General features: G+C 49.2%; 1 protein-coding gene across 5 annotated transcripts in view; it reads left to right on the forward strand.

The window, feature by feature from the left end:
- Positions 1 to 26,061, forward strand: part of TNIK (TRAF2 and NCK interacting kinase) — a 165,490-nt gene that overhangs the window by 117,985 nt on the left and 21,444 nt on the right. For 2 of the 5 annotated variants that reach the window (XM_082320395.1, XM_082320398.1), the window contains exons 13-20: positions 8,017 to 8,127; positions 8,618 to 8,704; positions 9,864 to 10,064; positions 14,268 to 14,432; positions 16,241 to 16,480; positions 18,805 to 18,911; positions 21,624 to 21,787; positions 23,133 to 23,230. In XM_082320395.1, the coding sequence (XP_082176521.1) occupies positions 8,017 to 8,127; positions 8,618 to 8,704; positions 9,864 to 10,064; positions 14,268 to 14,432; positions 16,241 to 16,480; positions 18,805 to 18,911; positions 21,624 to 21,787; positions 23,133 to 23,230 (1,173 nt within the window). The remainder of the gene's footprint in view (positions 1 to 8,016; positions 8,128 to 8,617; positions 8,705 to 9,863; positions 10,065 to 14,267; positions 14,433 to 16,240; positions 16,481 to 18,804; positions 18,912 to 21,623; positions 21,788 to 23,132; positions 23,231 to 26,061) is intronic. The other 3 variants (XM_082320396.1, XM_082320399.1, XM_082320397.1) reach the window with 3 other exon arrangements.

Consider the following 26,061-nt stretch of genomic DNA (forward strand, 5'->3'; position numbering starts at 1 on the left):
TTAAATTAGCTTTCCGAAGAAGTCACTGATATGTCTGAAAAAAGGACTTGCAGTAAATGGGTTATTAGAGCAGCCACCCCCTTAATTTGTGTGAGCCAGAGTTCTCTTGTATTTAACCTGACTCTGGGTGTGCTGGGTAATGCCCCCAGGCCAGGGGCGCAGACGGGAAGGAATTTCAGGCAGCTGATGGTGAGGATGATGGTGATGGTAGGGCCCCTCTTCGAGGTGGTCCTCTGAGGCCCTCTGAGGCAAAAACCAACATGGGCAAATGCCAGGCAAAGCGTTTTTTCAGTCTGGTAAATATGTAGGTCTGTCGTGTGGTCAGAGCGCAGAGCATCGCATGGCCAATACATTGTAGGTCAGGCTTTGCTTGCGTCCTGCGCCCTTCCCAAAGCCGGCGAGCTGCTTTGAGAGGATGGGGTTTGCACAAAGACGCACCCCAAAGTCCCCTGCCCCAGCAGATCTGAGGACTGTCGTAAGGAAGCCTGGCTGTGCCTTTGTCCCAGTCTGCTTGCTGCAAGCGGTACAGGAGCAGAACAACAGCAGAATAAAGGCAGACACCAGATTAGCTGCAATCCTGTAATGAATACAATGCTTGCTGCTGTATTAATATGTTCTCTTCACATAGAAGAAAATTGTTCTCTCTCTTTGCCGCTTCCCAGGCAGGTTTTGAATGGAGGACTAATCCCCTTGCTAAGCTGGCGAGCGCTGCCCTGAGCTACAGAGGCGCTGCCTTGCAGGGCTCGGCTGTGCGCAGCCCCGCCAGGCTCTGCCGGTCCCCCTGTCCCTTCTCCCATCTCATTCCAAGCTAATGTCACCGTAGCCAGGATTTAAAATCAATGCCTCTGGTTCTGGTGGCTCTAACAGCCCCCCTGGGCTCTTCACCCACTCTTCTTCCCAGCTGCCTTACAGTTTTCAGACCTGAATTGAAAGGGAGAGATGTGCTGGGGCAAAGCCAGCGCAGAGGCGTTTTCATGCTCCTGCCACATCAGAGAAGTGGGGAAAGACAGTGGGACTGTAACCGAGGGGCATCCTCTGCCCGCCCCGGCGTGGGGCCACCGGTGTGATCAGCCCCGTGGGCTCAGCCAGGATTAGGGCGGAGTGCGCAGCTGCGTGCTGGCCCCAGCATCTTCTTGGGTGCCCATCTCCTCAGGTCTGTCTAGCCAGGTTTAGCCTCACCTGCATCTCCAGCCACAGAGTAAAATGAGCTCTCCTCTCTATTAGGTACCATTTGCGTGGTGAGCAAGAAACACAGCCGAGTTGCTGTGGTGAGGATTAAAGCAGGAGTCCTTGAAGAGGTACAAACCTTCTGTTGCAAATGAGGGACGCTCCGCAGCATGGCTGGCTGTGGCTTTGCCAGCTGCAAGGTGTCGTGTATATGCCGTGGGCTGCTGTAGGAAAACCAGGAAAATAGTGGAGGCAGAGATTAGCAAACAGAAAGTTTTGTCACTCCTGCAGGGAGTGGGATAGAGGAGCCTCACAAGCGGCTTTCAGCATCCTCCCCTTGAGCTTCCTGCTCCTGGAGGAGCCCCAGCGTCCGTGGGATGGATGGAGGGATGCTGCCTCTGCCCGGGTACACGGGAAGGGGTTTGCACCCCCAGGCTGTCCCACTGTTTCTAGCACAGCCAGCCAGCGGTGCATATAGTTTGGTCTTCTTCCCATGTATTTTGGGGCAGGAAGCATCTGATGGCCAGGCAGAGGTACCAAACCGGCTGTCACAGCCGTGCTGAGTTCGATATCGCTGCCCGGAGGCACCCAGCACACTCCATCTATGTCACTGCGGTTTCGCTCCAGAGAGCAGCGCTGCTCCAGCTCTCCTGCCCATCGCAACAGCATCCAAGCCCTTCAGCAGCAGCCAGGGTGTTGCCTTTTGGCCTCTCTGCGTTTTCTTACGCTAGCTTTGCAATAACTTCAGTCGTTGCCTCTTGGCTCTGGACTTATTTTGGTTAATGGGAACGTGGTTTCTTCCGTGCTTCTTTATGGTCTGACTAAGATGGGGTGTGCCTCCAATAGGCAGCAGTGTACCAGCAGATCTCTGGGAGGAGAGACCAGTGGAAGACTCAGATTACTGTATTTTCAAAAGAAAGTTGACCTTTAAAATCCAATAGAGCGTCAGGGACAAATAAACACTTGGAGCTGCTGGCTTTTGGGGCTCCTAAGTCAGCCTGTTTAGTAGTGCCAGGCATATTACTGCGTTTATAGAAAGAGCTCTGACTCATAATAAGACGCCGTGAAGGTGGCCAGGCTGAGCGAGCACATCGGCCAGGCCCCAGCGCGGCACCAAAAGGATTTGCTTCGGAGGATGCCAAGCTCAAAAATGCCTGGAGTTAATTTGTACTGGAGATGCACAGCAAAAGAGCTGGAGAAGGGCTGTTAGTGGGATAACTGGTCCATTCCTCTGTCAGAGCAGACCTTCAGTAGATTTTCTTGTGGTTTTCCAGTCTTGTTTTTAAATACTGCCAGGGATAGGGCTCCCACCATTTCTGTTCTCCCACCCAGCAGAGCTCATAATGAAGGAATCCCATTTTTTCTCTCATCTTGATCTTCCTAAATGAGGATTTCTGAACCTCTCACAAAATACCTCTCGTTTTAGGGCCTTTTTGGGGAAATCCGCCATCTCCTAATGTTGCTCTAGCAGTAACACTGAATGCATATATAGAAGGGTCAGGTAAGGAAATCTGCTGGTGGTGTCCTGATGCACCTCATGCTGCCCCCGAGACCTGCTGCCATCCTTAGCGTGCCTCCTTGCATCTGTCGGACACTTGAATCTCCTTTTTCGACAGCTGACCAGTTTCCTTCTTTAAAGCTGAATCTTCTTCCAGGCAGCCGGAGAGATTCAGATTTGCAGCTGTCTTTAATTGCGGTGAAAGTAAAAATCCCCCAGCTAGCTTTGAAACCGGGACTTTCATGGGAGTAGAGTTGCAGCTTTGTTTTCCCTCGTGCAGAAAGTTGGTCTCGTGAATTCAAAATGTGCACCAGAACTAACTGCAAAAAAAAAAAAAAGTAGAGAATTAAGGATCAATAGATCGAATAGCACTAGGGAAGATATTTGTGTAATGCAGAAGGGCAAATAGGCTTAAATATATTTTAATTTTTCCCTATATATACATATATTAGAGATATGTAGTTCCCTAATAAACCCTCCATTTGTTGCTGGCACAGAATGAGCCTTGCTGCACCAGTTTAGCCACCAAAACTCCAGCTGAGCTGTAGGAATAACACATCTCCCGGTCAGGAGCATGGGGGATCCTGCGAGACAAATCTCTGTGCAGCCCCCTTGGCAGCAGTGGGCAGATGTAGTCAGGGACGGGTTTACATAACCTCATTTTTCTGCCACGTTGTGGGTTTTTTTCCTTTCTAGGTATAAAAGAAAGGTCAGATCTTTACAGGGAACATACAAGGCAAATCTAGGCATCTTGCTTTTTGCCTGTCAGGTTTCATTCAGTGCAGTTATAGAGCTGGATGTTCAGGGGATAAAAAATTACTGCAGCTTCTTTATATGTTAACCAGCAGAAGACACGTCTACTGGAAGCTCTTATAAAGCAATGCAAAAAAAATACCAGCAATTAATTATAGATAAACTTAGGTTAGCTAAAACGGTGGTTGTTATTTTCTTCTGCATATGCAGGTGTCATATAGCTTGTAGGAACATTTTCATTACGATGACAGCCTCCTCGCAGTAATGTGGTACCTGGGGGCACTGCAGTGGTCCCAGCAGCAGTCCTGTACCCGTTTCCAAGGAGAGCTGCATTACAGCAGCTCCTGTAGTGCAGGTATGTGCTAAGCCTTACGTCTTTCTAGTTTTTCCTTGGTTAGAAAGCATGTAGAACTCAGTTTCCGAAGCATGAGCCTCTTCCTGCATGGAGCATCCCTCCATGAGGATCCCGACTAAAAGCTCCTGCGATGGTTCAGAGCGTATCAGATCCCCGTTTGCCATGCTGGGAAGTTCTGACCCAGTTTCTCTACCAGTGGGAAACACCTCTCCGTGCTCCAGTGCTCGGTGTGTCAGGGAAGATGATGTTCCAGCCACAGTCACTCTTTCCCTGGTGGCTCAGATAAATGAGCCTGTCACAACAACGCAACCACCTAGAATATTTGTTTTCATTTGTCACTTGGAATTCCTCTTCCACTTCTTTGCTGGGTCATGCTCGTGTTTGGAAGCAGCAGCCAAGGTTTCCAGGAGCCTCTTCTTGCAAGTGTTGGTGCCTCTCCGAGCTCGCCGGGGTCACGGGGCAGCTCCAGCTCGCCCCTCGCTCATAGTCCTAAATGCGTCTGATCTAGCAAAGTGAGCTTGCTCCTTTGAAGTCCTTGTTTCATGCCAGGCCTCCAAGGGCCTTCCCACCAGAGGTTTTGCCTTCGTGTGTCTTCCCTCATCAATATTTAAAACCTGTCATTTCTAGTGCAGCGCAAATAGGATCCCATTCTGGCTTACAAGCAGCTACATATAGCTTTACCTGCAGAGTTATATAAATGCAGTCCTAATTAATTAGCGCTCTTGCCTTGCATGAATAATAGATCTGGATAGTGTAAATACACACAGTAGTTTCAGGCTTGGAGAAACGTGGGAAGTATGCGTTCGCAGTGGGAGAGGGAGGGCAGAAAACGGAGAAAAGGAGGCAAATAAAGAGAGATCTTTGAATCTCTCAGGTGTTTTGGGTTTTTTTTGCTTTCCACATGCAGTTTTCAGCTGGATCGCACTGAGCTCAATCCCGACTTTAAACAGGGTTCCCGTCATCCCGGTGCTGTTTGGCACCGGCGTGAGCAGAGGCAGAGGGGAGATGGATGCGTTGCTGGAGGCTTTGCCCACCGCAGTGCCAGGTTCTCTCCAGATGTTTGCCAGCTGCCGAAGCAGGGCCGTACGGGGAAGGCAGCTGAGCATGCCGGGAGGCTGTGCCGCAGCCGATTCAGCCCCGCCACGCTCAGACAGCGATGCAGTGTTTGGCTGAAGGTGCTCGTAATGCGACCGTGACAAATGACTTGCTTATAATGTGACCTGACAAAAACGCTCTTGAGCTGGAGGGAAGCTCTGTACTCTTGGCCTCAATAAATGTATATATTTCATCCTGCTTACAGCCTCAGCCCGAAGAGCCTGGCTGCAGCAGGGTGCAGAGGTCCTTTAAATATGCAGAAGAGCATCAGGCCTGGCTTTGAAAGAAAACTGTGCCGGGGGGGCTCAGTTCCCAGCTCCTGGGGTTAAATAGGCTTTTTGGTGTGGAAACGGTGCCCTGGAAGGATGGTGGTACACAGCTCCCGCCCTGGCAAAACCACTTTTGTCTCCTTCCTTGGAAGGGTTTGGCTTTGTTTGCCTGCCGGATTGGCGATAAAGGCCAATTGGGTGATTTTTAGTTAAGAAATAGCTGTGGCATTCAGGGCCTTGCCTCCTGCCAGCCAAACCCAGCCTACACAAGCATTATGTGCTTTATTCAGCAGCATGCTATTTTAACTAAGAAAACAACATTAAAACCAACCCCAAACGCAGAGTGGTACACATGATGATTGGAAGCTCAGGGTAACGTGTATTCAACCCGTTAGTCAAAAGATCCGTGCTCCTGAGTGCACAGGAGCAGTGACCATCACCAACAGCGCTCATCTAAGGAGGTCAGGGAGCGCTGGCGAAGCCAAGAAATCCCATGTATTACCATTACTGCTGCAGAGTTACCATGTCCCGGTGGCGTATCCTCTGCAATTTCTAGTATGGAGTTCAAAAAAATACAAACAGCCCTACGTTTGCGTTGCGCGCGGCGAGGACAGGCGTACGCACAGAGTAACACATGCATCCCCGGCTTACGTGGGCAGTGCGAGTGACTGCGCCTGGCGTGGGACACGCCGGAGTCTGGAGCTGGCAGGTTATTTCAGGTTGGATGCGGTTTTCCTTCCCTGAGGCGAGTGGAACAGCACTGATAAATATGGCTATAGGTGGCACTAAAGCGGTGCTGCGGCTCGAACGTTACGCTGGGGGAAATCGGCAGAATCCTTGTGCGGGGTGGCTGTGGATGTTACCTCTGGATGAGGGGACAGCAGCAAGACGGGCAGCGGCTCCTCCCTGTATTGAAATGTGGGGGTGTCTTTAAATGTTTGTTAAAATACCTATATATCTGTCTATAGATGTATCTAGAGGTATCTATCTATAAAGATACCTACAGATATTTTTCTCTAGGGAGATAGATAGAGATGTATAATAGAATATAGAGTAGAATATAGAATAGATATATAATAAAATTATAATATCTATAATGGATATCTAAGAGAGTAGATCTATCTATTAGATAGATATCTATTATAAATATACATATATATTAGAGGTGGACCTATTGTATTAGATAGATAGGTATCTATCTATTAGATAGATGTCTGTTATAAATATATATATTAGAGATGGATCTATTGTATTAGATAGATATCTGTTATAAATATATATATCAGAGATAGATCTATTGTATTAGGTATCTATTATAGAGATAGATCTATATATCTCTATAGATAGATACCTATAATAGGGATAGATATCTATATAGACGAAATCTAGATAGATATCTTTTATAGAGATAGATCTAGAGCATATCTATAATATCGATATAATATCTCTATAGATAGATACGTATAATAGGGATAGATATCTATATAGAAAATATTTTCTATATAGATATCTATCTATAGATAGATATAGATATCAAATACAGTGCAGGTTTACTGCAGAGCAGCAGTTTAAAGCGGATGCATCTTTGTCTCCGGATAGCTCAGCCAGCTCCTTGGGCAGAGCCGCCGTAGTCAGCCGCCAGCTCCAGCCCTCCACGTGATTTGGCTAACGGACGGCATTGCCAGCCCCTCCGGTGCCTGCCTCCCCACTGCAGTCAGCTCAGCCGCTGTGTGTCGGCAACGGGGAAGAAAAAAAGGGAGAAAAAAGGACCAGGTTTATGCTTCAGCAGGTTGCCTCCCCATTAGCGCTGCACGCATGTTGCTGCACCCAGCGCATGATGGAGCGATGGCAGGCTGCAGAGCCCCGGTAGCCAATATTGGCATTTGAGTGCCCTCTGCCGATGCGCCGGCTGCGGGGCTGCGGTGCGGAGCAGCCTGCGGCCCCTCTGCTTCATGGCAGAGTATTGCAGCAGTTTGCTGCAAGCCCCTGCTCCCCAGGACGGGAGAGCAGGGTGGTGCAGGTAGCTGGAGAAGTTACGTTGGGTTAAAAGCAGGGGGTGCGGGGGCTGCGGGTGTCACCTGGGTGCCCAGCACACCCTGGGTGGCTCACAGCAGGCTGTAGGTGTCACCTGGGTGCCCAGCACACCCTGGGTGGCTCACAGCAGGCTGTAGGTCATCGTCACCGCAGAACGCCCTGGGTTGCTGTTGGCAAAGATGCTACAGAGCTGAAGCAAGCAGGGACACAACCCCAGAGGCAGAGGGCAGGGGTGGCCTGAGGGCGGCAGGGGCAGCCCCTCCACCCTGCTCATGTTGTGTTTCAAAAAGGAAAAACCCTTGGATTTGGGGTCTTCCGTGTTAGCTTCTGGTCTCGGCAAACGTAAGAAGGACATGTTTCCCTCTCGGTGGGCAGTAGCTCCCCCAGCACCCTCCCTCATCCTCACGGGTGGGTTTGGGGCCGAGACATGAGGTCCCCATAAGCGATGGGCTCGTGCGGCTCCTGGGGTGAGACCCCCTGCGTCCGGGGCCTGATTAACCCACCAGTTGGGCACACTGGTAAGTGGGGGCCACGCAATGCCCACGTGGCTTCACGTGCAAGTGGGACAAGAAATGGGGTTGCCTGCATGGTCTGGTGCTGGCCGGGGGGATGCTGTGAGTTCTCCGTAGCCAGTGCTGGGCATGGGAGCATGTGAGGATGAGGTGGGTTCAACAAGCCCCTCTACCACCCCAAAGGGACCTGCCTGCCGGCAGGGCATCTCCTCGGGCAGGCGGGAGCACTGCGGGTCACTGGGTGAGGTGGCTCCCCAAAAACTGTGAGAAAAAGGACTTTGAGCTCCCGGGGAGAGGAGCGGGGGTGCTGACCTGTGCCTCCTGCCCCCACAGCAGCAGAGGCGGGAGAAGGAGCTGCGGAAGCAGCAGGAGCGGGAGCAGCGGCGGCACTACGAGGAGCAGATGCGGCGGGAGGAGGAGCGGCGGCGCGCAGAGCACGAGCAGGTAACCCGGCAGGAGCAGGGCGATCGCCTTCAGTGCAGATTCCTCTTCCTCTAATCAGAGATTTTTCTTGTAAACACTCATATTTTTTGCCACTTGAGAGCAAATTGCTTAATTGTTAACACCGCGTGTGTCGCTTTCCACCGCCGTCATTTATTTCCATGTGGATCCACTTGCTGGCCCGCAGGTGTGGAGACACTTGATGCAGGTTTTTCCCACCTGCTGGTTCCCGGGGTGGGGTTCTGTGGTGTTCCCAGTTAATGTTTGCCATTTCCTAGTGGTTTTCCCCCTTTACCCTCGGAAGTCCCTTGTAGAGTGATGGATGCCCCAGGCTCTTTGGGCAGGGATGGAGGGTGCCCGGGCTGATTGATCGGTGTCAGCTCTTGGGCGGGATGGATGCGGGTGCCCGCCTCATTCTTCTTTCTCTTGGGAAATACTGTCTCTTTTACCTTCTCTCTCTTTTTCCTTTGATCCTTGCTGCCCATGCCTCCAGGAGTACATCAGGCGACAGTTAGAGGAGGAGCAGAGACAGTTAGAGATCCTGCAGCAGCAGTTGTTGCAGGAGCAAGCGCTACTTCTGGTAAATAGGAGGCCCCGGCCACGCTTGCCGCTTTCTGCCTGTGTCGCATCCGCATGTGCCCACGTACACCCACGTCCCCCGAGTGCCTCCTGCCGTGCCGAGACGTGGGGGACGCCGTGGCCGCGAGCATGCCTCGATTCCCCCGCCGCCGCTTCGGGCCGGGTCCCCTCGCGGTGCACGCCTCTCTCGTTGCATCCCTTCCGCGGCATCAGCATGCTTGTACCTTCCTGAGGGGAGCGGCCCTCTCCGTTGCCGCGTAATTTCGAAGGCTGCTGGCAGCATGTTGGAGCGTGGTCGAGCTGTCGCGTGCCTGCACCCGGCAAACCCACCCTGCCGTGTGGGTTTTCATATTCTGAGTGAAGGCTTTTGTTTTAATTTCCTCACAGGAACGCTGTATATTCCCTCTCGTGCTCTTTGCATTCTAGATGTCCTCTTTTTTTAATTTAATTTATTTTTGAGTTTTTTAATGCTGTTAGCTGTTACTGTCACTGCGTTTTCTTTTAATCCACAGGGATTATTCTTTTTCTCTCTTGTTATTAATTTTATTTAGGGAAAAGAAAATCCCTCGCACAAGCCCTGGCCTTTTAAAAAAGGCCCTTTCAAAATTATTTGCTCATTAAACCTCACAGAGCTGTAGGGATTCAGAAAGATCATACAGCTGGCTCAGCTGTGCGGCCCTTCCCACGAACAATAAATTTGTCCTACAGAGGACTTGGCTTCGGTTGGGTTTTGGCTGACCCGGTGATGTTTGGCACCTTATCGGATTGATGCTTTGTTCTTCCCATCCAGAAAAATCTGGGCGAAGTCAATGGTAACTCCTAAGGGAATGTCTGAGCCCTGGGGGGGGTCTCACAGTGTTTCCCTGGCGAGGCAGCGCTGGCACCCCCTGATCCCGATGGACAGGGCAGTTCACCGGCCGCAAAGTCCCGACGCCGGGGTCACAACTCTGAATTTGCTGGCTCTGTCCTCCCAAACGTCTCTCCTCCAGGATGCTTTACAGCTCCGTCCCCAAAGTCTTTCAAATCAATGAGCTTTGCCAGAAAACAGCCTTTCAGATACTCAGGCTCAATTTTCCACCCAAACAGATAAATCTGCGGTTTGCAGCCCTGCGTTTACAGGCTGGCCGGGCACCCGTGTCACTGTGTTTTCTTCTGGGTAGGAGTATAAGCGCAAGCAGCTGGAGGAGCAGCGGCAAGCGGAGAGGCTGCAGAGGCAGCTCCAGCAGGAGCGGGACTACCTGGTCTCCCTGCAGCAGCAGCAGCAGCAGCAGCGGCAGGACCAGAGGCCGGCAGAGAAGAAACCCCTCTACCATTACAAAGAAGGGATAAATGCCAGCGAGAAACCAGCATGGGCCAAGGAGGTAGGCAAGAACAAGGAGCATGGTGGTGCTTGTCTGCATCCGCAGGGCTGGACACGCAGGTTGGTCTGAAATATATACAGCAGATTGCGCTCTGCTGGATCAGCCTCCAGCAGATGCCATTAGCTGTGCTGGAAACACTCCCAGTTCAATGCAATGTGTTGGCGTCTGCATGTATGTTTGTGCAAGGAAAGAGGTTTTTCCATGAGGGCATGCAAGGAGGAGGATGGATCCCTCCTGGAGGGGTTCAGCCATAGCTGGGGACTTTTGGGCATGCCAGGAGCTCCTGATGCTCCTTCCTGGCACATCCACAAGTCTGCTGGGGTCAGGGGCGAATGCCGAGGGCGGTTGTACAGGGTTCCTTGCTGAGCGCTAATTCAGTTCCTCATAATCAAACGAGGACCAGACAGCTTTTCCTCCCATGCTCAGGGCTGTATCTCTTGGGGTTGCTGCTCTTTCATGATTTTCAGGAAGGCAAGCCACATTGCCCATTTTCTTTTTCTCTCCAGCAAAAAGAGGGAATTGTTGTAACAATTGTGAGATCTTGAATATTAATTATTGCCTGGCTGAATAGTCTTAAAAAGACGAAGACATGCATTGTCTGCGGTGCGGTTTCAGGATTATGCGCAAACTCTTTCCCCTTAATCTCTTTGTGGTGGCTCCAGTAAGACTGGTGCCCACTCTTGCTATTAATTTTTCTAACGTTCTTTGTGTTTAGTTGGTTTAATTTTGTAACCCTGCTCCTGGGCAGAAAGATCTTTTAATAACTCTCCTATTCTTCCCCTGCTGCCAAATGTCTGGCACCCTTTAGTCCTGGCAGAGATGCAATGTGCATCCAACACATAGCTGTCTCCTGGTCTTTCCTCTTGACAACCCTCAGCTGCATCCACAATACCCGCAAGCATCAAATGCTTAAGAAATTCAATCAGCTATCCGTTGCTAAGCAAAGGCCAATAATACGAACAGTTCAGAGATATATGTGCATGTCAAAAACTCTTTTCACCTCTTTATACTCCCTTGGGTTTCTCCTTTCCCTTCTGATTAGTCTTCAGAGTCTTTTGGTGGCGATGTGCCAGCCAACATTATTTTCGTAGAGTTGCAGCGTCGTTCTCCAGCCCTTCCAGTGGAAGAAGCGGTTTGGTAGGTGGGTCTGCAGATGAGATGTTCCAGATGTGCTGAGCCGCCTCTGACGGGAGAGGCTTCCACTTTGGTGGTGCCTCTGCAGCTTTCTGCAGAACCGCGTCTTGAGAGCAGCAGTTTGATGTACTGCCTTGACACAACGCCCTTGGGAACTTCCCAAAACTACTCCTCTTGCCTCCATCCCCTGTTTTATCTATTGCATAGTCCCACTTTTAGCACAGTTCATCTACTTTGCTGCAAATATTGAAGTACCACCCTTGCTGGCTGTACGGATAGACTTGCGCTGATACTTAATCAGCCTTCCATGGTTCTTGCTATAGTTTAGCAATTTCCATACCCAACCCGTGCGTGCTAATTTAACAGAAATACTGACACTTTGTTTTCCTTTGGGAACAAGGAAGAGACAAGTCTGGTGCTCAGCCTACAATTTCTGGAGGCTCTGCAGAGCTTATTGGGATATTTCCTGAGGATTTTGCATGATGTCCCGTGCCGTCCTTGTTTTTATGCTCCTTGATAGGTCTCAAGTCTTCTCTCTGAGGAGCTTGATCACCACAGCTGAGTTCTCCTTGTGCCATGCCCCTCTCTGCTTTTCATACCTCTCCTTTATGCACTTATTTTCCCACCGCACACATGGTGACTCCCAGACCCTGAAGATGTGGGGCAAAGCATAAAGGTGAGGCTGTGCCACTCACGTCGCGGTTGTGTCCCTGCGGCCCCTCATCAAGGGACTGGCCTGTTGGTGAAGACAAAGCTCTGGGTTAGGAGCCAGGCTGTACTGCCTCTTTCATAGCTTCCCTGGAGCCAGACAAGGATTTCTCTTTTTTATGCTAAACAAAACAGTCTGATCAAATAGTCGTACCAACAGGCATGGATGCACATCCCCATCTGCTGTCCCTTCTACTCATCTTCTTGGGAGTGAAGGGTTATGTCAGGGGAAGTTAGCTTGGGATGTAGCTTGGGTGCTGTCCCAGACCTGCCCTGTTTGCCCAGGCACATCCCTTCTTAGAATCAAGGACTAGCTGGGCCTTTTGGGACATCATGTTGGGACCCTCTGACGATCCAGCCAGGGACGTGGCATTAGCACTCGAAGCAGCAGTACTGTAATTAGCAGCTCTCTCCATTACTGACTCTTCTGTTATGGACCAGGATTTGCTAACAAAGTGATGCAGATAGCCAGGTCTAACTTCTCAGTGACAGAGAAGCTTGGTCAGCTGAAGGATGGGTTTGGGCAGGTCTATGCCATATGCGACTATGTATAAAGGAGGGATGGGTTTAATCGGACGTTTTCCATGCGGTGGCCGGGCCCTGCGGTGCTTTCCTGCAGCTCCGAGCTTCCCAGGGGCTCGGGGCTCAGCTGTGCGTCATGAGCCGTGCTGCAGCAGCCAACGCGCGCATCGGCTCCTCCTTCAGTCCCCGTGGCTTTTATCCTTCTCTCGCTTTGAAGTGATGTATAAAAACATTAGCAGCGTTCCACTGGGACCTGCACAGAAGCTGCTAGGGATGTTTCCCATTTGAGGGGAACCTTGAGTTCAATTAGAGATGGCTGGAACCAGAGCAATGATGAATTCCTGCAGGGTTTTGCTGCTTTTTCCCCCTCTCTGCTTAATGGTGGAGTCAGCAAGGCTCTATGAAGTACAGCTGGAGAGTGCCAAGAGCATCCTCTGCTGTGCTGGTGCAACAAAATGCTAGCAAGGAGATGCTGGCAGTGGGAAAACCAAGTGCTTTTCTCCTTCCCGGTACACAGACATCCCCATTTCATCACTCTCCTGCCTTCTCCTCCACGCAAGCTTTGAAGTCCTCCGTAATCAGCTGCGCATTACGGCTTGGCAGCGTGCCGGAGAGCGCCTGCAAGCAGCCGGAGGACTCGGCAGCAGCACCGTCTCTGCCTGCTGTTCGTGCCAAGGCTTGGCTGATAAGGAGATGTACTGGACCGGGCCTGCAACCCAGCGCTCATGCTGCTGCTCCCTTGTTCAGAGAGAGTTCTCCTTCCCATCCTTGCGTCCGCTCCTGTGGGCATCGCTGAACTGAGCTCTGCATGGCCTCTGCTAGCTGGCGGGCAGCACCTGGCGAAGTTGTGACGCCCTCTTGGGACACAGCAGTGGCCCAGGTGGTCCCTCAGGAACTAGAAAGGAAAGAGTCCTTAACACGTATTGCTTACCCAAATTTTACTCTGGCTCCTGCTCAGTATCTGAAAGAGGAAAAGATTAATTTTTATTAGTATGATTCTTTTGTTTCGTGAGTATTTATTTACTTAAGGAAGAGCTGTGATTCTTTCCAAGCAAACCTGTTTTAAGGATTGCCTTTTAACTTGACGTTGTAGATGGTGGAATCAAGACATGCTAAGGGTATTTAACACATTAATGATACGTCAATTAAAATATACGTCAGATCTCGAGGTATCAGAAATTCTGCATAGCATATGCTGCATGAATATCAATGCATACAGTCTAACTGCAGGGGCGCCCAGATCGCACGTATGCCTGGGCTAGCTGAAACCACTGTATTTTGATCAAGGGTAACTGAAAGCAGTGGGCTTTGGGTTTATTTCTGTATCAGCAATAGAGATTTTTCTCCTTGCGTACATGACAAGGTGCCAGACTCGCTAAACCTAGATCAAAGCCAGCCATTTTCTGGCTGCCATGTTTATTCTTTTATTCAGATCAAACAAAAGCACTCCTCGTGGTGTTTGTAGTAGTGAAGGAAAAGGGTCCCCTTGCTTAAAGATACATTTGAGAAGAAGCGAGAGCTTCTCAGGAGTCATCTTCTAGAAACACCTTTCTGAGGCATGTTGCCTTTTCTTTATTTTTCCATTTCATATTCGGAAATTAATTGGGCGCATAAATACAGATAATCCTTTCGGTGTCTTTAAAATGCATTTGTTGCACAATCTGCTGGGTAACTTGGATTCCATGATTGTACAATATATATGATATACCTAAAGAGAAAAGAGCTTCCTATAGATATAGATATCTCTCTCCATATATATATATGTGTATGCAGACCCTGGTTTTCAATTGGAAATGGCCTTTTCTGGGGCGTTCACCCACTCTCCCCGTCTCGCCGCAGGTGGAGGAGCGCTCCCGGCTCAATCGCCAGAGCTCGCCGGCCATGCCCCATAAGGTGGCCAACAGGATTTCTGACCCCAACCTGCCTCCTCGGTCGGAGTCTTTCAGCATTAGCGGTGTGCAGCCGGCCCGGACCCCACCCCTGCTCCGACCCGTGGACCCGCAGGTAATGGTGCTTCCCCCGGCAGGCTCACCTACTGGAGCCAGGATGCTGGGCGTGCTGGTAAGATAACAAGAGCGGATTAGAGGGAAATAGTGTCTTGCTCCCTGGTTTCTCAGCCTTAAGCATATTCGTGAGTAAGAGCAGCATCTACATTCATGAGTGGATTCCTCTTGTCACCTCCATGTGTTAGAAACATCACGCTGGTTTATACCTTCCTTTGAAGCATCACGTACTGGTTACTGCCAGAAACAAACTGGAGGACTGAGAGGAACCGCTGGTCGGGTCCAGTGCCGCAGTTGCTCTGTTCCTCTTTGGATCTGGTTTATGTAAAGGTCTAAAAAAAAAACCACAGCGCCTGGTACAAAAGACCCGGGACGCTTTGATGCTGAGGATCATCAGAAAGAGGTTTTGCTTTCTTTGCTGCTTTAATTCAAGGTTTTGTTTTGGTTTTCCATTGAGTTGACATCAGTCACAAACACATCTGGAGAGGGCATAGATCACCATGACCATCTAAAAATTCCTCCCAGCCACGAGGTCTGTAAGTACTCTGCCACCAAGAGCCCTGCACCGAGTGTCAGTGCTGGCTCTGGTCCAGCCCCGGGAGGTGCTCCCGCAGATCCGCAGACTCCAGCGGGGATTTCAGAGGGAAGTACAAAGCCTTTGCTCCATGTCCACGTGGGCTTTCTATGGGGAAATGCACCAACTAAGTGCCATCCATGTGTGGTATGAACAGCACGATGCCAGCTTTAAACAAAATACATGCAGAAAAGCCCTTAAACAGCTCTTTTTCCCCAATGTACATGGTCTATATACATTGGGAAGTGGGTAAAACTCCACTTCACTGTAATCTCTCTGATTGACCAAATACTTTTCAGTGACCTTTTTGACAACCTGTATTGTCAACACCTGCAAAGACTTTTGTTTGGCAGTAAAATACTAATGAAAAGGTTGTTTGAAACCCGGAGACCCATGTAGTTGTATGCATACAGATGCATATTCACGTGATACGTGTACATGTGTGCATAGAAGTGTATGTAGAAATGTCAAATAAAAGTTACAACCCCACTGTATCAAAGAAGTGCAGCTTCACAGGGTCCTGGGAAGAAGCTCTGATTTCACAAACTCTAACTTTGTGAATTTCTCCGATTTCCCAAAACAGATGTCAGTATTCCTTTCACTCCTAACCCTTAGATCTATAGGATTGATCCATGGGATAGGGGCTCCATAGACCTATAGAAACTCATGCCTCAAGATATTTTTTTTAAGCCATCTATGCCTCAGAATTCCTGATGATTTTTTTTAATTAATTATTATTTATTATCGTTTCCTTCTTTTTTTCATTTTTAACAAGGAAAATCCATGCCAAACCTCATTAGCAGAACCTTGGAGGTGCAGGCGTAGGAGCTGGAAATGCGGCCAGCGGCAGGCAGAGCCTGGGGCGGGCACGGCGCGTGCGGGAGCTGGCAGGAGGGAGCCTGCCCCTGCTCCTGGGGTGGTACCCACGGGGCTGTCGGCACGAGCCGCATCACCCTGCGCACGCAGGAGCGGTCAGGACCGAAGCGTGACACTGCCTGATTTTAAAAGGCTGAGCTGTGCGAGCGTGATTTTTAGTAGATCTTGCGTTGAAGCGCTAGAAGTCAGAAGTTCCTGAAACTGAGGCAGTGCTGATCTCAAACCGAGGGGGCTTTTTAGTGCATCCGAAGTGCTAATCAAAAATTTTTTTTTTAAATCAAATTTTTAAATATATTTTTTTATTCTTTTTTTTTTTTTTCCATTTTGTACTGATAGTTCTGTTTTGACTTGGTGCTTAGATTCCACATCTGGTCACTGTGAAATCCCAAGGAAGCTCCTTGTCTGGGTCTCAGTCACTGCATGAACAGCCTGCAAAGGGACTGGCTGGGTTTCAGGAGGTTCTGACGGTGACCTCTCACCGCACTGAGATGCCAAGGCAGAACTCGGACCCCACCTCAGAAAACCCTCCTCTGCCCCCTCGCATTGAAAAGTTTGACCGAAGTTCTTGGTTACGGCAGGAGGAAGACATTCCACCAAAGGTAACACTATCGCTCCTCACTTTCAGCACGTCAAAGAGGCGATCCCGGAGCTCAGTCCCCGCGGGACGGTGCTGTGCTCAGCACCTCTGGCAAAGCAGAGCGGGCAGGACCGAGCCCACCCCCGTGGCTCCGCGGCGGGTACCGACCTGCCGGGGGGCTGCATTTCCCAAGGCAGGTTTTGCACGAGATGCTGGGAGCCGCTCTCGGGTGAACACACGGGGCTGCAAAACAGTGTTACCCTCCAGCAAGGACAGTTCTCGAGCCCAGACAGAGGCCAAAGCAAATTAATTTCTCCTTTCCCTAGGATAAAAAACAACCTTCTGTTTAAATAGAATTATAGGAACATAAAATTTGTCATACTCAATAAGACGGGTCCTTTTTAGTCCGGTACCGTGCCTCCAGTTGCAATCAATATTTGATGGAAGACTTGTAAAGGCTCCAGCAGCTTTATACCTTCATTGACATTTTGGCAGCGTGTGGCAGTACCTCTTTAATTAAGACTCTTTTGGACGAATATTTCGATCGCGTTGTTTATACACCTTCATTTTGGAAGAATTATAACTTGACCATTAAGGTTCTTCTTACAGTGAATCAGCGCTCCGCCTGGGAGGATTTTTACAGAGAAAAAAATGATTACAAATTGATTAGTGACAGTGAGGCAGTATTTGTCGCTGACTGAGAGGCAGTATTTCTATGTATAAACAAAGTAAATGACTTGCCTTTTAAGAGCAAAACAGCCGCTACGAGGTAAGCCTCCCTGTGCAAGCGATCTATGGTGGCATGTCACATATATTAATAATAATTCTATTTCTGCTACCGCCAAGTGATAAGAGACGTTGGTGCTTACTTAAGAGGAAAAGCAAGCCAACTGCTCCTGGAGTTGTTCATGTGCTTCGCTCCTCAGTAGTGCAGAAGGGTGGCTGCCTGGTTTTAACCCAATTTTGAGAAATCCCTTGCAATTTAAGGTTGGCTTTTGCCTTGAGTCCTTTGAGAAGGGCATCTCTTAACTGCAGTGATGTGCTACCCAGTGAGACCATGGCACCTGCTCCGGGGTAAAAAGCTGTTTTCCAGCACGATGGAGTATTTTCCCCCTCGACTGAGGGAACACGAGCTGTGGAAGGGAGATCACATTTCAGGCCGTCATGTCGGCAGTAATACCCACGAGGAGTCCGACCACGTTTTACTGCCCGAAGTGGGTTTGATGTGTCTGTAAGCGGGAACGAAAGGACTGCCCCGTGAGGCAGGGCCGGCTGTCTCTGTGGTCCGGGGTCTTGTTTCTGCCAGTGCTTACAGCTGGATGCTTCAGAGGAAGGTAAAAAAATCCCCAAGTCCCAACTGCAGAGTACCCTACCCGGAGGGGGGATTGCTCTTTAATGAGACAAGCTGTAGCTAGCGATGCCGCAGAATATAAAGCGCTCTCGCTCTCTAAATCTCTTTATCTTCCCTAACATAACTGCATGTTTATTCTCAAAAAAAAAAAAAATGCCTAATCCTTTTTTTGCTAATCCCACCAAGCCCTTGGCCTCTCTGTTATCTGGTGCAAGGCATTGCACGGTGAGTATCTCGTGCCTCTCCACGCCAGCCTGCGCTCCCGGGGAGCGAGACCACTGTGCCTGCGGCCGCACGGCGATGCCCGTGCTCCCACGGGACGAGGCCGGGCTGCGGGGTTACCCGCCGTAGCACCTGTAGGCTGCCGCTGGTTTCTGCTGGCGGTGTTGGTGGTGAGCCGTCCTGCCGGCAGCGGGGTTTTGGCAGCGGCATCCGAAGCTCAACAAAGGTCATAGGGTTTGATTGCGAGTGTTAGGTGGTTCAGTCTGGATCTTTCCACTGTCAATCCTCTTGTTTGTCCACCAGTCGACACCTTCTCTCTGCTGGTGCGTGTTGTATCTGAACTAGAGATGCTAAAAACTCCACCGTGGCTGCTGAAATGCACTTTAGTCTGAATTTTACCTTATAAAATACTTTTCTGGGTTTTGTTGGATTTAGATTATATATATGTGTGTGCATACATTCAGCTTTTGAAAAAGTGAATGCCCTGTTTGATGGTAGCCGGGCTGCTCTGTGTGCTGCTCCGGGCTCCTCTGCCGGGAGCTCCCTGACCGCACCTTTGCAGCTCGTTTCTGTCTCACACTCAGGTGATTCCTTCTAAAAGCCAAGACCTTTGTATTTTTCAATTGCTATAAATATTGCATATCTCTCAGTAGGAAATGAATTGTAAGTCAAGTTTTCAGGCAGTGCTGAAAGGTGATCTCTGAGATGTGCCACCGGCCGCCTGACGTGCTGGGGCAGACTCGGTGACGGCGAATATCTCCCTTCCTTTCCAGGTGCCTCAACGAACCACTTCCATATCCCCTGCTCTGGCAAGGAAGAACTCCCCAGGGAATGGCAGCGCCCTGGGGCCCCGGCTGGGCTCCCAGCCCATTCGGGCAAGGTACGGACACCGAGGGGGACGGGCAGGAGTGATCCCAGGGTGCTACTGCCTGCGCTCCTCCTGGCATCGCCCAGCTGGGGAGCCCGAACGCGGGCTGGGGGTTAGCCCTGCTTTTGCTCACTCGTAACAACACGAGATTTGCAATGCTTCTCTTGTCGCTGGGATGAACTAGTTTTGCATTCGTTAGTATTCTGTAACGACAGCAAAGGCCATGAGCGCTTGGATCCCTGGAGGTTTTGCTCCCTGGGCTTAATACGTTCCTGGGCATTGCAGAATTTCGAGGGGGATGCTGCATCTGCTGCTGTGGGGTCAAACAGGAATTTGGGCGCTCCCTTTAGTGGAATTAGGTTCTGGTTTTCCCAGTGTCACTTCTTGCCTATAAGGGGGTCCATGTAAGCCAGTGGGGAGATCTCAGTGATACATACCATACATTTCCTACCGTCAGAGCAGCTTTTCACAGATAACGAGCAAGGAATGTGCTGGGGGACAGACACTGATACAGCTTGGTGAGATCTTCCTTAGATGTAGATCAAGGATTAAATTCCTTTCAGCTTCCTAGGACTAGGGCCTTTAGCTTAGCCAGATCGAGCTCTCCGGCACAGCGGTGTGCAGGGTGCGCTTGTAGCACCCTGAGGAAGGATGCTGCACCACATCTGCCATCTGCCATGCCAGAGCTATCCGTGGGCATGTTTAAAACAAGCAGGGAAGCTGGCGGGCTCTGCTCAGAGCCAGATGAAAAAAACGTGGCTTAGTTGTGCGAGAGCTTGTCTCTGGTTTGCAGAGCCTCGTGGGCAGATCTAGAAACTCAGACAGGCAAATCTCAGGGTAAATACGTGTTCCACGCAGCCTTCCGTGGTGGAGCTCCTTGGTTTCTTCTCTTGCCTTGTCCTTTTAGGGTGAGGTCAAAAAGCGAACACCGGGATGTTCGTAGCCATGTGCTGTCACCAGTTTTCAGCATACGCCTTTCTTTCCAGCTCAGTGCCCCAACCATGCATCAGCAAACTCATGTACAGCAGGCAGCAGCTTCGAGTAGCTGGCAGGGGTAGCAGAAGGAGCAGGAATCTTTATTGTTGTTGTTTTTTAAATTAGACAAAAAGCATGCATATCGTGGTTAGTTCCTCTTTATTGCTCAAGGCTGAAGCATTTTGAGTTCTTGAAAATGTTGTTCTTTTATTTAGCTGTTGCTTGAAGGACAATTTAAAATGCAGAGGGGTGTTGGACTGCATGGTCCTAGTAAGTGATAGTATTGAAAATAAAAAGGATAATGGGAGTCTGTGGGATTCAAGTTGAAGGTTGCCCAGTGTCTCCTTCAGCCTCCTGGTCCCAGTCCTGGTCGGTAGAGGTAAATTTATTAGTACTATTTTATTCAAATACATTTCATGAATTAATTTAGCTAAGGACATGTCAGCTGTACAGCATGAGCTGGAGTCCTTCAGTTTGATGAAAACTGGAAATGATTAGGATGCTACCATGTCCATTAAACTAAGTATTCGGTGAAATGGTTTCACATTTCATTTCCCTCACAGTAATGTAGCATTTCTCCAGTTTTCCTTTTTAACCACCTCTCCTATTAGTTCTTGATTCTTCCCGTGCATAAATGTAAATATGATTAAAATATGCTTTCTTTTATTTGTTACGCTATTGTAAGAAATGAGGGGATGTTCCCTTGCACAGAGAAAGTTACTGTCTTGCTCTCATCATTTTAATACCCGCCTGCGTCAATGCAAGACAACACTAGGCAGTGGTTTCTGATGATAGCAATGCCAAGCAGCGTCCAAACGATTCTGCCAACAACCCCATTACAGCAACGGGCCTTTGCGCAATTGGCACCTTTGTGGTCGTTCTCCGAGGGACACGGCCTGCGCGCCCTGCGCACCTTGCGCTTCGCATGCACGCCCTCCAATTGCACATCATTTTTATGTACGCAAGGTCCTAATTAGACTTGCTGGAGAAAGCTTTCTATACATTTTTGACAGGACTTTGAATAATAAGATCACTTAACAGGAATATTGTATAAAACCAAACTGCATAACTCTGCATTGAACATGTCTTCTGATGTCATATCAGTGCCAAATAAGAATTAATTTCCTACAGGCTTCTGATACTCCGAGAGATATTAGTCACTCTTTGTGTATCAAGGATGCTTTTTATTCTAGATGTATGTATGTTCACAAGGGTGAAAGAAATCAAGGAAAAGTGGATATCTTACGCAAGTTTGAAGTGAAGCCATGAAAATTGGGAAGTGTGATTAAGTGGCAAAAGTGATCTGCAGCCTTGCTGCAAACTTGAGATCCTTTCTTCGCTGAAATATGTCTAACAGCAATTTGCAGATTCCTGCTTTTATGATGAATATTGGTGTTTAATTCAGATAACTCCAGCATTGCGTATCTACAGGCTGAAGGGGAGTTTTGAGCAAAGAGTCTTAATTTTTGCCGAATTTGGCAAAATAAGAGTAGAAAGCTGCTCTAGCCAGTTTTTCATCATGGTTGTGGTCGGCCTCCGTAAAGATGTTGAGTGCCTAATTCAGCTCCCATGGATTCGGTGGGGCTTGCAGGCTCAGTAGCTTCAGAAGAGAAGACCCCAGCCCTGTCTTCTCCAGCAGAGGAGGTGTCTCCTCCCCTTCCGACTGTCCCTGTCACTGTGGGAAGGATCTGGAGCCCCGGAGGTGCCTGCAGCACCATCCGATGGTGCCCCTGTCTTGTGCTCCCGCAGCAACCCGGACCTGAGGCGGACGGAGCCCATCGTGGAGAGCCCGCTGCAGAGGACCAGCAGCGGCAGCTCCTCCAGCTCCAGCACTCCCAGCTCCCAGCCCAGCTCCCAGGGCGGGTCCCAGCCCGGCTCCCAGGCTGGCTCCAGTGAGCGCAACAGAGTCAGAGGTGAGGTTCTCGAAAACATCCCTTAGCACCGGGCGTGCTTTCTGAGGCTTGTTTGATACGCAGGAAGGGCAAGAGGCCTGTGATCTCAGGTATGTTTTTTTTTAAAGAATTAAAAAGTCAAAGGATTCATCATTTCTGACGTACTTGTGCGACCAGCTGGCCTCCTTGCAAACAGAGATGCCGACGCTCCCTTTTGCCTGGATGCTGGTGTAGGATGCCCATGGCAGCGTGCGCTGCTCCCGCGCTCTACTGAAGCGTCGCAGTGCCAAGTGGCTTACACAAAAGGAGATGGGGGTTATGCTGTAGGGTAAAAAAAAAAAGAATAGCAGCATGCTTCCTATCTTCATTGACCCAAGCTCGCTTCTGTGGTGCTTTCTTTGGGATTGTGTTTCACTTTGGGTGGGTATCTCTTTTTTCCTTTTTTCCCCCGAACTTCATCTTTGTGCAAAGCCTGAGATGGGAGCAGAGGAGTGAATTAGCCCGTAAGAAGCTTTCTCTAAAATGCTTTCACCAGGCAGCCGTGCATACGCTGGGTTTATGTTGCTAGCCGAATTGTTTCCTCTCATCTTAGAGCCACTCTTAAAGATATTCCGTTCCCCCGTTTAGTTGCCGTAGGAGTTGCTAAAGCACAGAGAGCCCATACATCTGCATTTCTGGCACAGCCCCGCAGTATAAATCCCCAGGGCTGAAGCACATTAAAACAAATGCTGCCTCCATGCTCTGAATTTTTTATGACTTGGCCGTAAGATGACGTGTCTGTTGTTGAAATCATCACTTCTCTAGGTAGTCAATAAAAGCAGTTTATCAGCAATTGTCCTTTTTGGTTTGGTTTTGTATTTACTAATGAGGAATCCTGTGACAAATAATGTCCTAGCAATGTCAGATGCTGCAGAGCTTTTAATTTATCACATGCCCTGCACTTTTGCAGAGTGAATTTGTTTCTTTAGTAGAAAAAAGGGCAGCCACACTGCGAGAAGGCTGTCGGTGGAGGCTGGGCTGGACTATGGTTTCTGTCGCTCTGTGGAGGGACACTCCATGTAGTCAAGTAGAGAGGAGCAGGAGGATTTTTCGAGACAACAGAAGCAAAACGTAGTGGAACTTTATTAGTTGCACAGAAGTTACCTATTTACGGGGTATCCAGTCCTGAGCCTGGGATGTTCTCGTCTGTTTTCACCACTGTCTTCCTGCGCTTCATGGGCAAATAGCTGGGGAAGGGGCTGCCAGTGCCCCGGCGCGAGGGGGGGACGATGAAGCCCCCCACACCCACCCATCCCAGGCGATGGGATGCAGTGACGGCTTTCAGCAGCGTTTTAATTCCCGCTCTCCCCGCTTGCCTTTCACCCAGGGAACGCCAAGCCTGAAGGCTCCCCTGTGCTCTCCCACGAGCCCACCAAGGTAAAGCAGGAAGACAACAGGGACGTGACGCGACCGAGCCGGCCCGCTGTGAGTCTGAAATTATTTCCCATGGGAACGTTGCCAGCCGGCTTGGCCACGTTTCCCTTCGGTGCAGTAGCACAACCGCGGGGACCCCAAAAAAGAGGCTAGTACCATTGCTCCTCCAGCAGAGAGACTGGAAAGCGGTGGTACAGCGAGAGCCCGTGGGAGATTTGAATGCTTAAGAGAGTGCATGAGTTTTTATCAGGAGCCCAAGTCTAGGGGAAAGCACTTAAGCCTGTGTTTTCACGTGAAGCAGATGCTTAAGGGCTTTGCTAGCTTGGGCGCGGTGGTTGCCGATGGCACATTGTTGTGTTCCGTGCTGCATGTCCCCCGCAGCAGCCTGGCGGAGGGATGCTCTGCTCGGGAAGGCTGGGCGACCGGCCCCCGACAGCCTTCACAGCTTAAAACCAAACCTGGTAGTGGTTTCTGTACACTCCCGTTTTATTATTCTGAGCAAAATCTCATCCGAAGTGTTTCCTCCTGGTGTAATGCTGTTGATGTTTGTATTTTAAAACTGCAGAGTCAGCCTAATAACAAAATGAATTTCCACTGCTTCTCTTTTTTAATGTGTATTAATGTTTTGTTGATGTTGGTTTTTTTCTCTACACTCCACAGCGTTGAGCTAACAATTCTAATTTTATTTCTAACCTGCTTGCCCTTCCTCTGGCTTTTTCCTGTCCCGATCTGTTTCCTCTGATGCTGATTATTCTTCCTTTACCCACAGAGCTATAAGAAAGCTATAGATGAGGTTAGTGATATCTTTTCTCAGTGGGTCATACCTATGCAAGGTTGACTAGTTAGCGCTTAATATCGAACCGGGTTTTCTTAGTGCTGACATTGAAAAAGGTGGCGATGCAATCTTGGGTCAGATGGGAGACCGAACGATTGGTTTCGGCGCAGGGAGCCTGCCCACGGGGAGGGGAGCGGTGCTGCCGGTGTGTTCTGCTCAGCCGTGGGCTGCCCGAAACCCGCTGGCCAGCCCACTTGCATGGAGGCCGTGGCAAGAAGCACCCCAACTTTCAGGCACGGAGCAAAGGGTGCTGCCGTTGTTCGGCGTATTTGAAAGAAAGAGCGAGAGCGGAGGTTCTCGTGCTGGCGGTGGTGGTCCAGGCAGCCTGCACCGCTCACCACATTCTGCTCCCAGCTACAGCCCCCGGCCGCCCACTGATTTCAGTGGGGCCATCAAGCGCTATTTCAAATGCATTTTAAGCCTAATAATTCGAACGAAGGCGCTTGGCAAATAAAGGAAAACAGAGCAGTGGAATACAGTGGGTAATTCATTCTCATGGACCAGACCATCAGCTGTAAAGCCAGAGTCAGCGGAGCCCTCTTGGGTGTTGATGGGCAATGCTAGTCTTCGTCCATCCTCTTAAAAAAGTGAGAGTCCTGAATTACACCTTTTTCACCATACAATAGCATTTTGAAAGTGTGCGCATCTGGCGATGGTGAGTGTTTAAATGTTCATGGGAAGAGACCGAACGTTCCCGATTGAGCATCTAACTTGCCTCACACGTGCATTGCGGCGCGCTCGCTGCGCACACTGGTAACTGCGGGGCTGCAATGGAAAGCACCGGCATCAGCAGCCTCTCCTGCAGCCTCGCTCCTCTAAAGATAGAAGATGTGAAAGAAGGAAGATGTGCTGGTTAGTTAACTTGTTCTCTTGGATAAAACACAAGCAATGCATTTTGTTTAATGAGGTGCTTTGTTAAGAAAAAAGCACATAAATCAGTGTCTAAATAGAGGCAGCATGTGTGTGCTAAATTCAGGTTCGATGAGCTATGTGATTTTTGGAAACCAATCTGACTTGATTCCAGCAAATATTAAATCTCCAGAAGTCTTTGTAATTAAAAGTAATTAAAGAGCACTGATACTGCTAACTTATGTATTGTGTCACCCTCAGTAATAACATTTCAAACACATGTGGAACTACAGAGCGCTTTCTTTCTACTTGTCAGATTGTTTTTGGTCCAAGAGCAACTCAGTGAAGCCGTTTAATCCTACAAAGTGCTCATTACTTAGAGAAAATGATAGCATCAAAGAATTAACCATCCCGAGGCAAAGCTTTAACTAGGAAATAGGAGTTATCTGATGATATTGTCTGGGAGCATTATTGCTGTTATAACTTCCAAATTAGTTATTAAAAACTAATTAAGCTGATTTTTAAAATACTTGACTATCTTCTAGTGATGACCAAAGAAGGCTGATAGGGTGCCTTGAAGCACATTAGACATGGAAGGTGCAAAAAAGAAGTAATTTTCACAGTCCATCGCTGTGACAGAGAAGGGTTTAGTGCTAGTCCTGCGCTGCAGGAATTTCAGCTGCAATTTTAAGAGGCTCTTATGCGGTCGTAAAGTCCTTTTCAAAGTTGAGAAAGCTCTAATCCAACTCAAAGGCAAGTGCTCAATAAAGAGCGTATTTTATACTCTAAATGGAAAGCATTGTTAAGCTGTTCAAATTTTCATTGATTCTTATTTAGGAAAAGAAACAATCATATCATAGAAGCTGCTGCAGCGCTAATTAAAATAATTTGTTGTCATGACTGCAGATTTGACGGCGTTTCAATCGCAAACATGTTGGCATTGAAAGTAAACTCTTGTAAAACCACATTCTCTCCTTAACCCTGGTAAAGAGCCTTTCTTTAAAGGTATAGAGAGCGTTTGGATTTGGAGAGGGACATGTAACACCCATCGCAGGGATTGATCTTTTTGTTAAAAAACTAGCTTTCTTTGGTATACAAATATTGACGGGTCTGATGCAAAGCCCTGTGATGTCCGTGGGCGTCTCTGGCTGTACGTCAGAGGGCAGGCAGGGCAGGCAGGGCAGGCAGGCAGGGCAGG

This window comes from Platalea leucorodia (assembly GCF_965183815.1).
Source record: "Platalea leucorodia genome assembly, chromosome: 8".
Lineage (NCBI taxonomy): Eukaryota > Metazoa > Chordata > Aves > Pelecaniformes > Threskiornithidae > Platalea > Platalea leucorodia.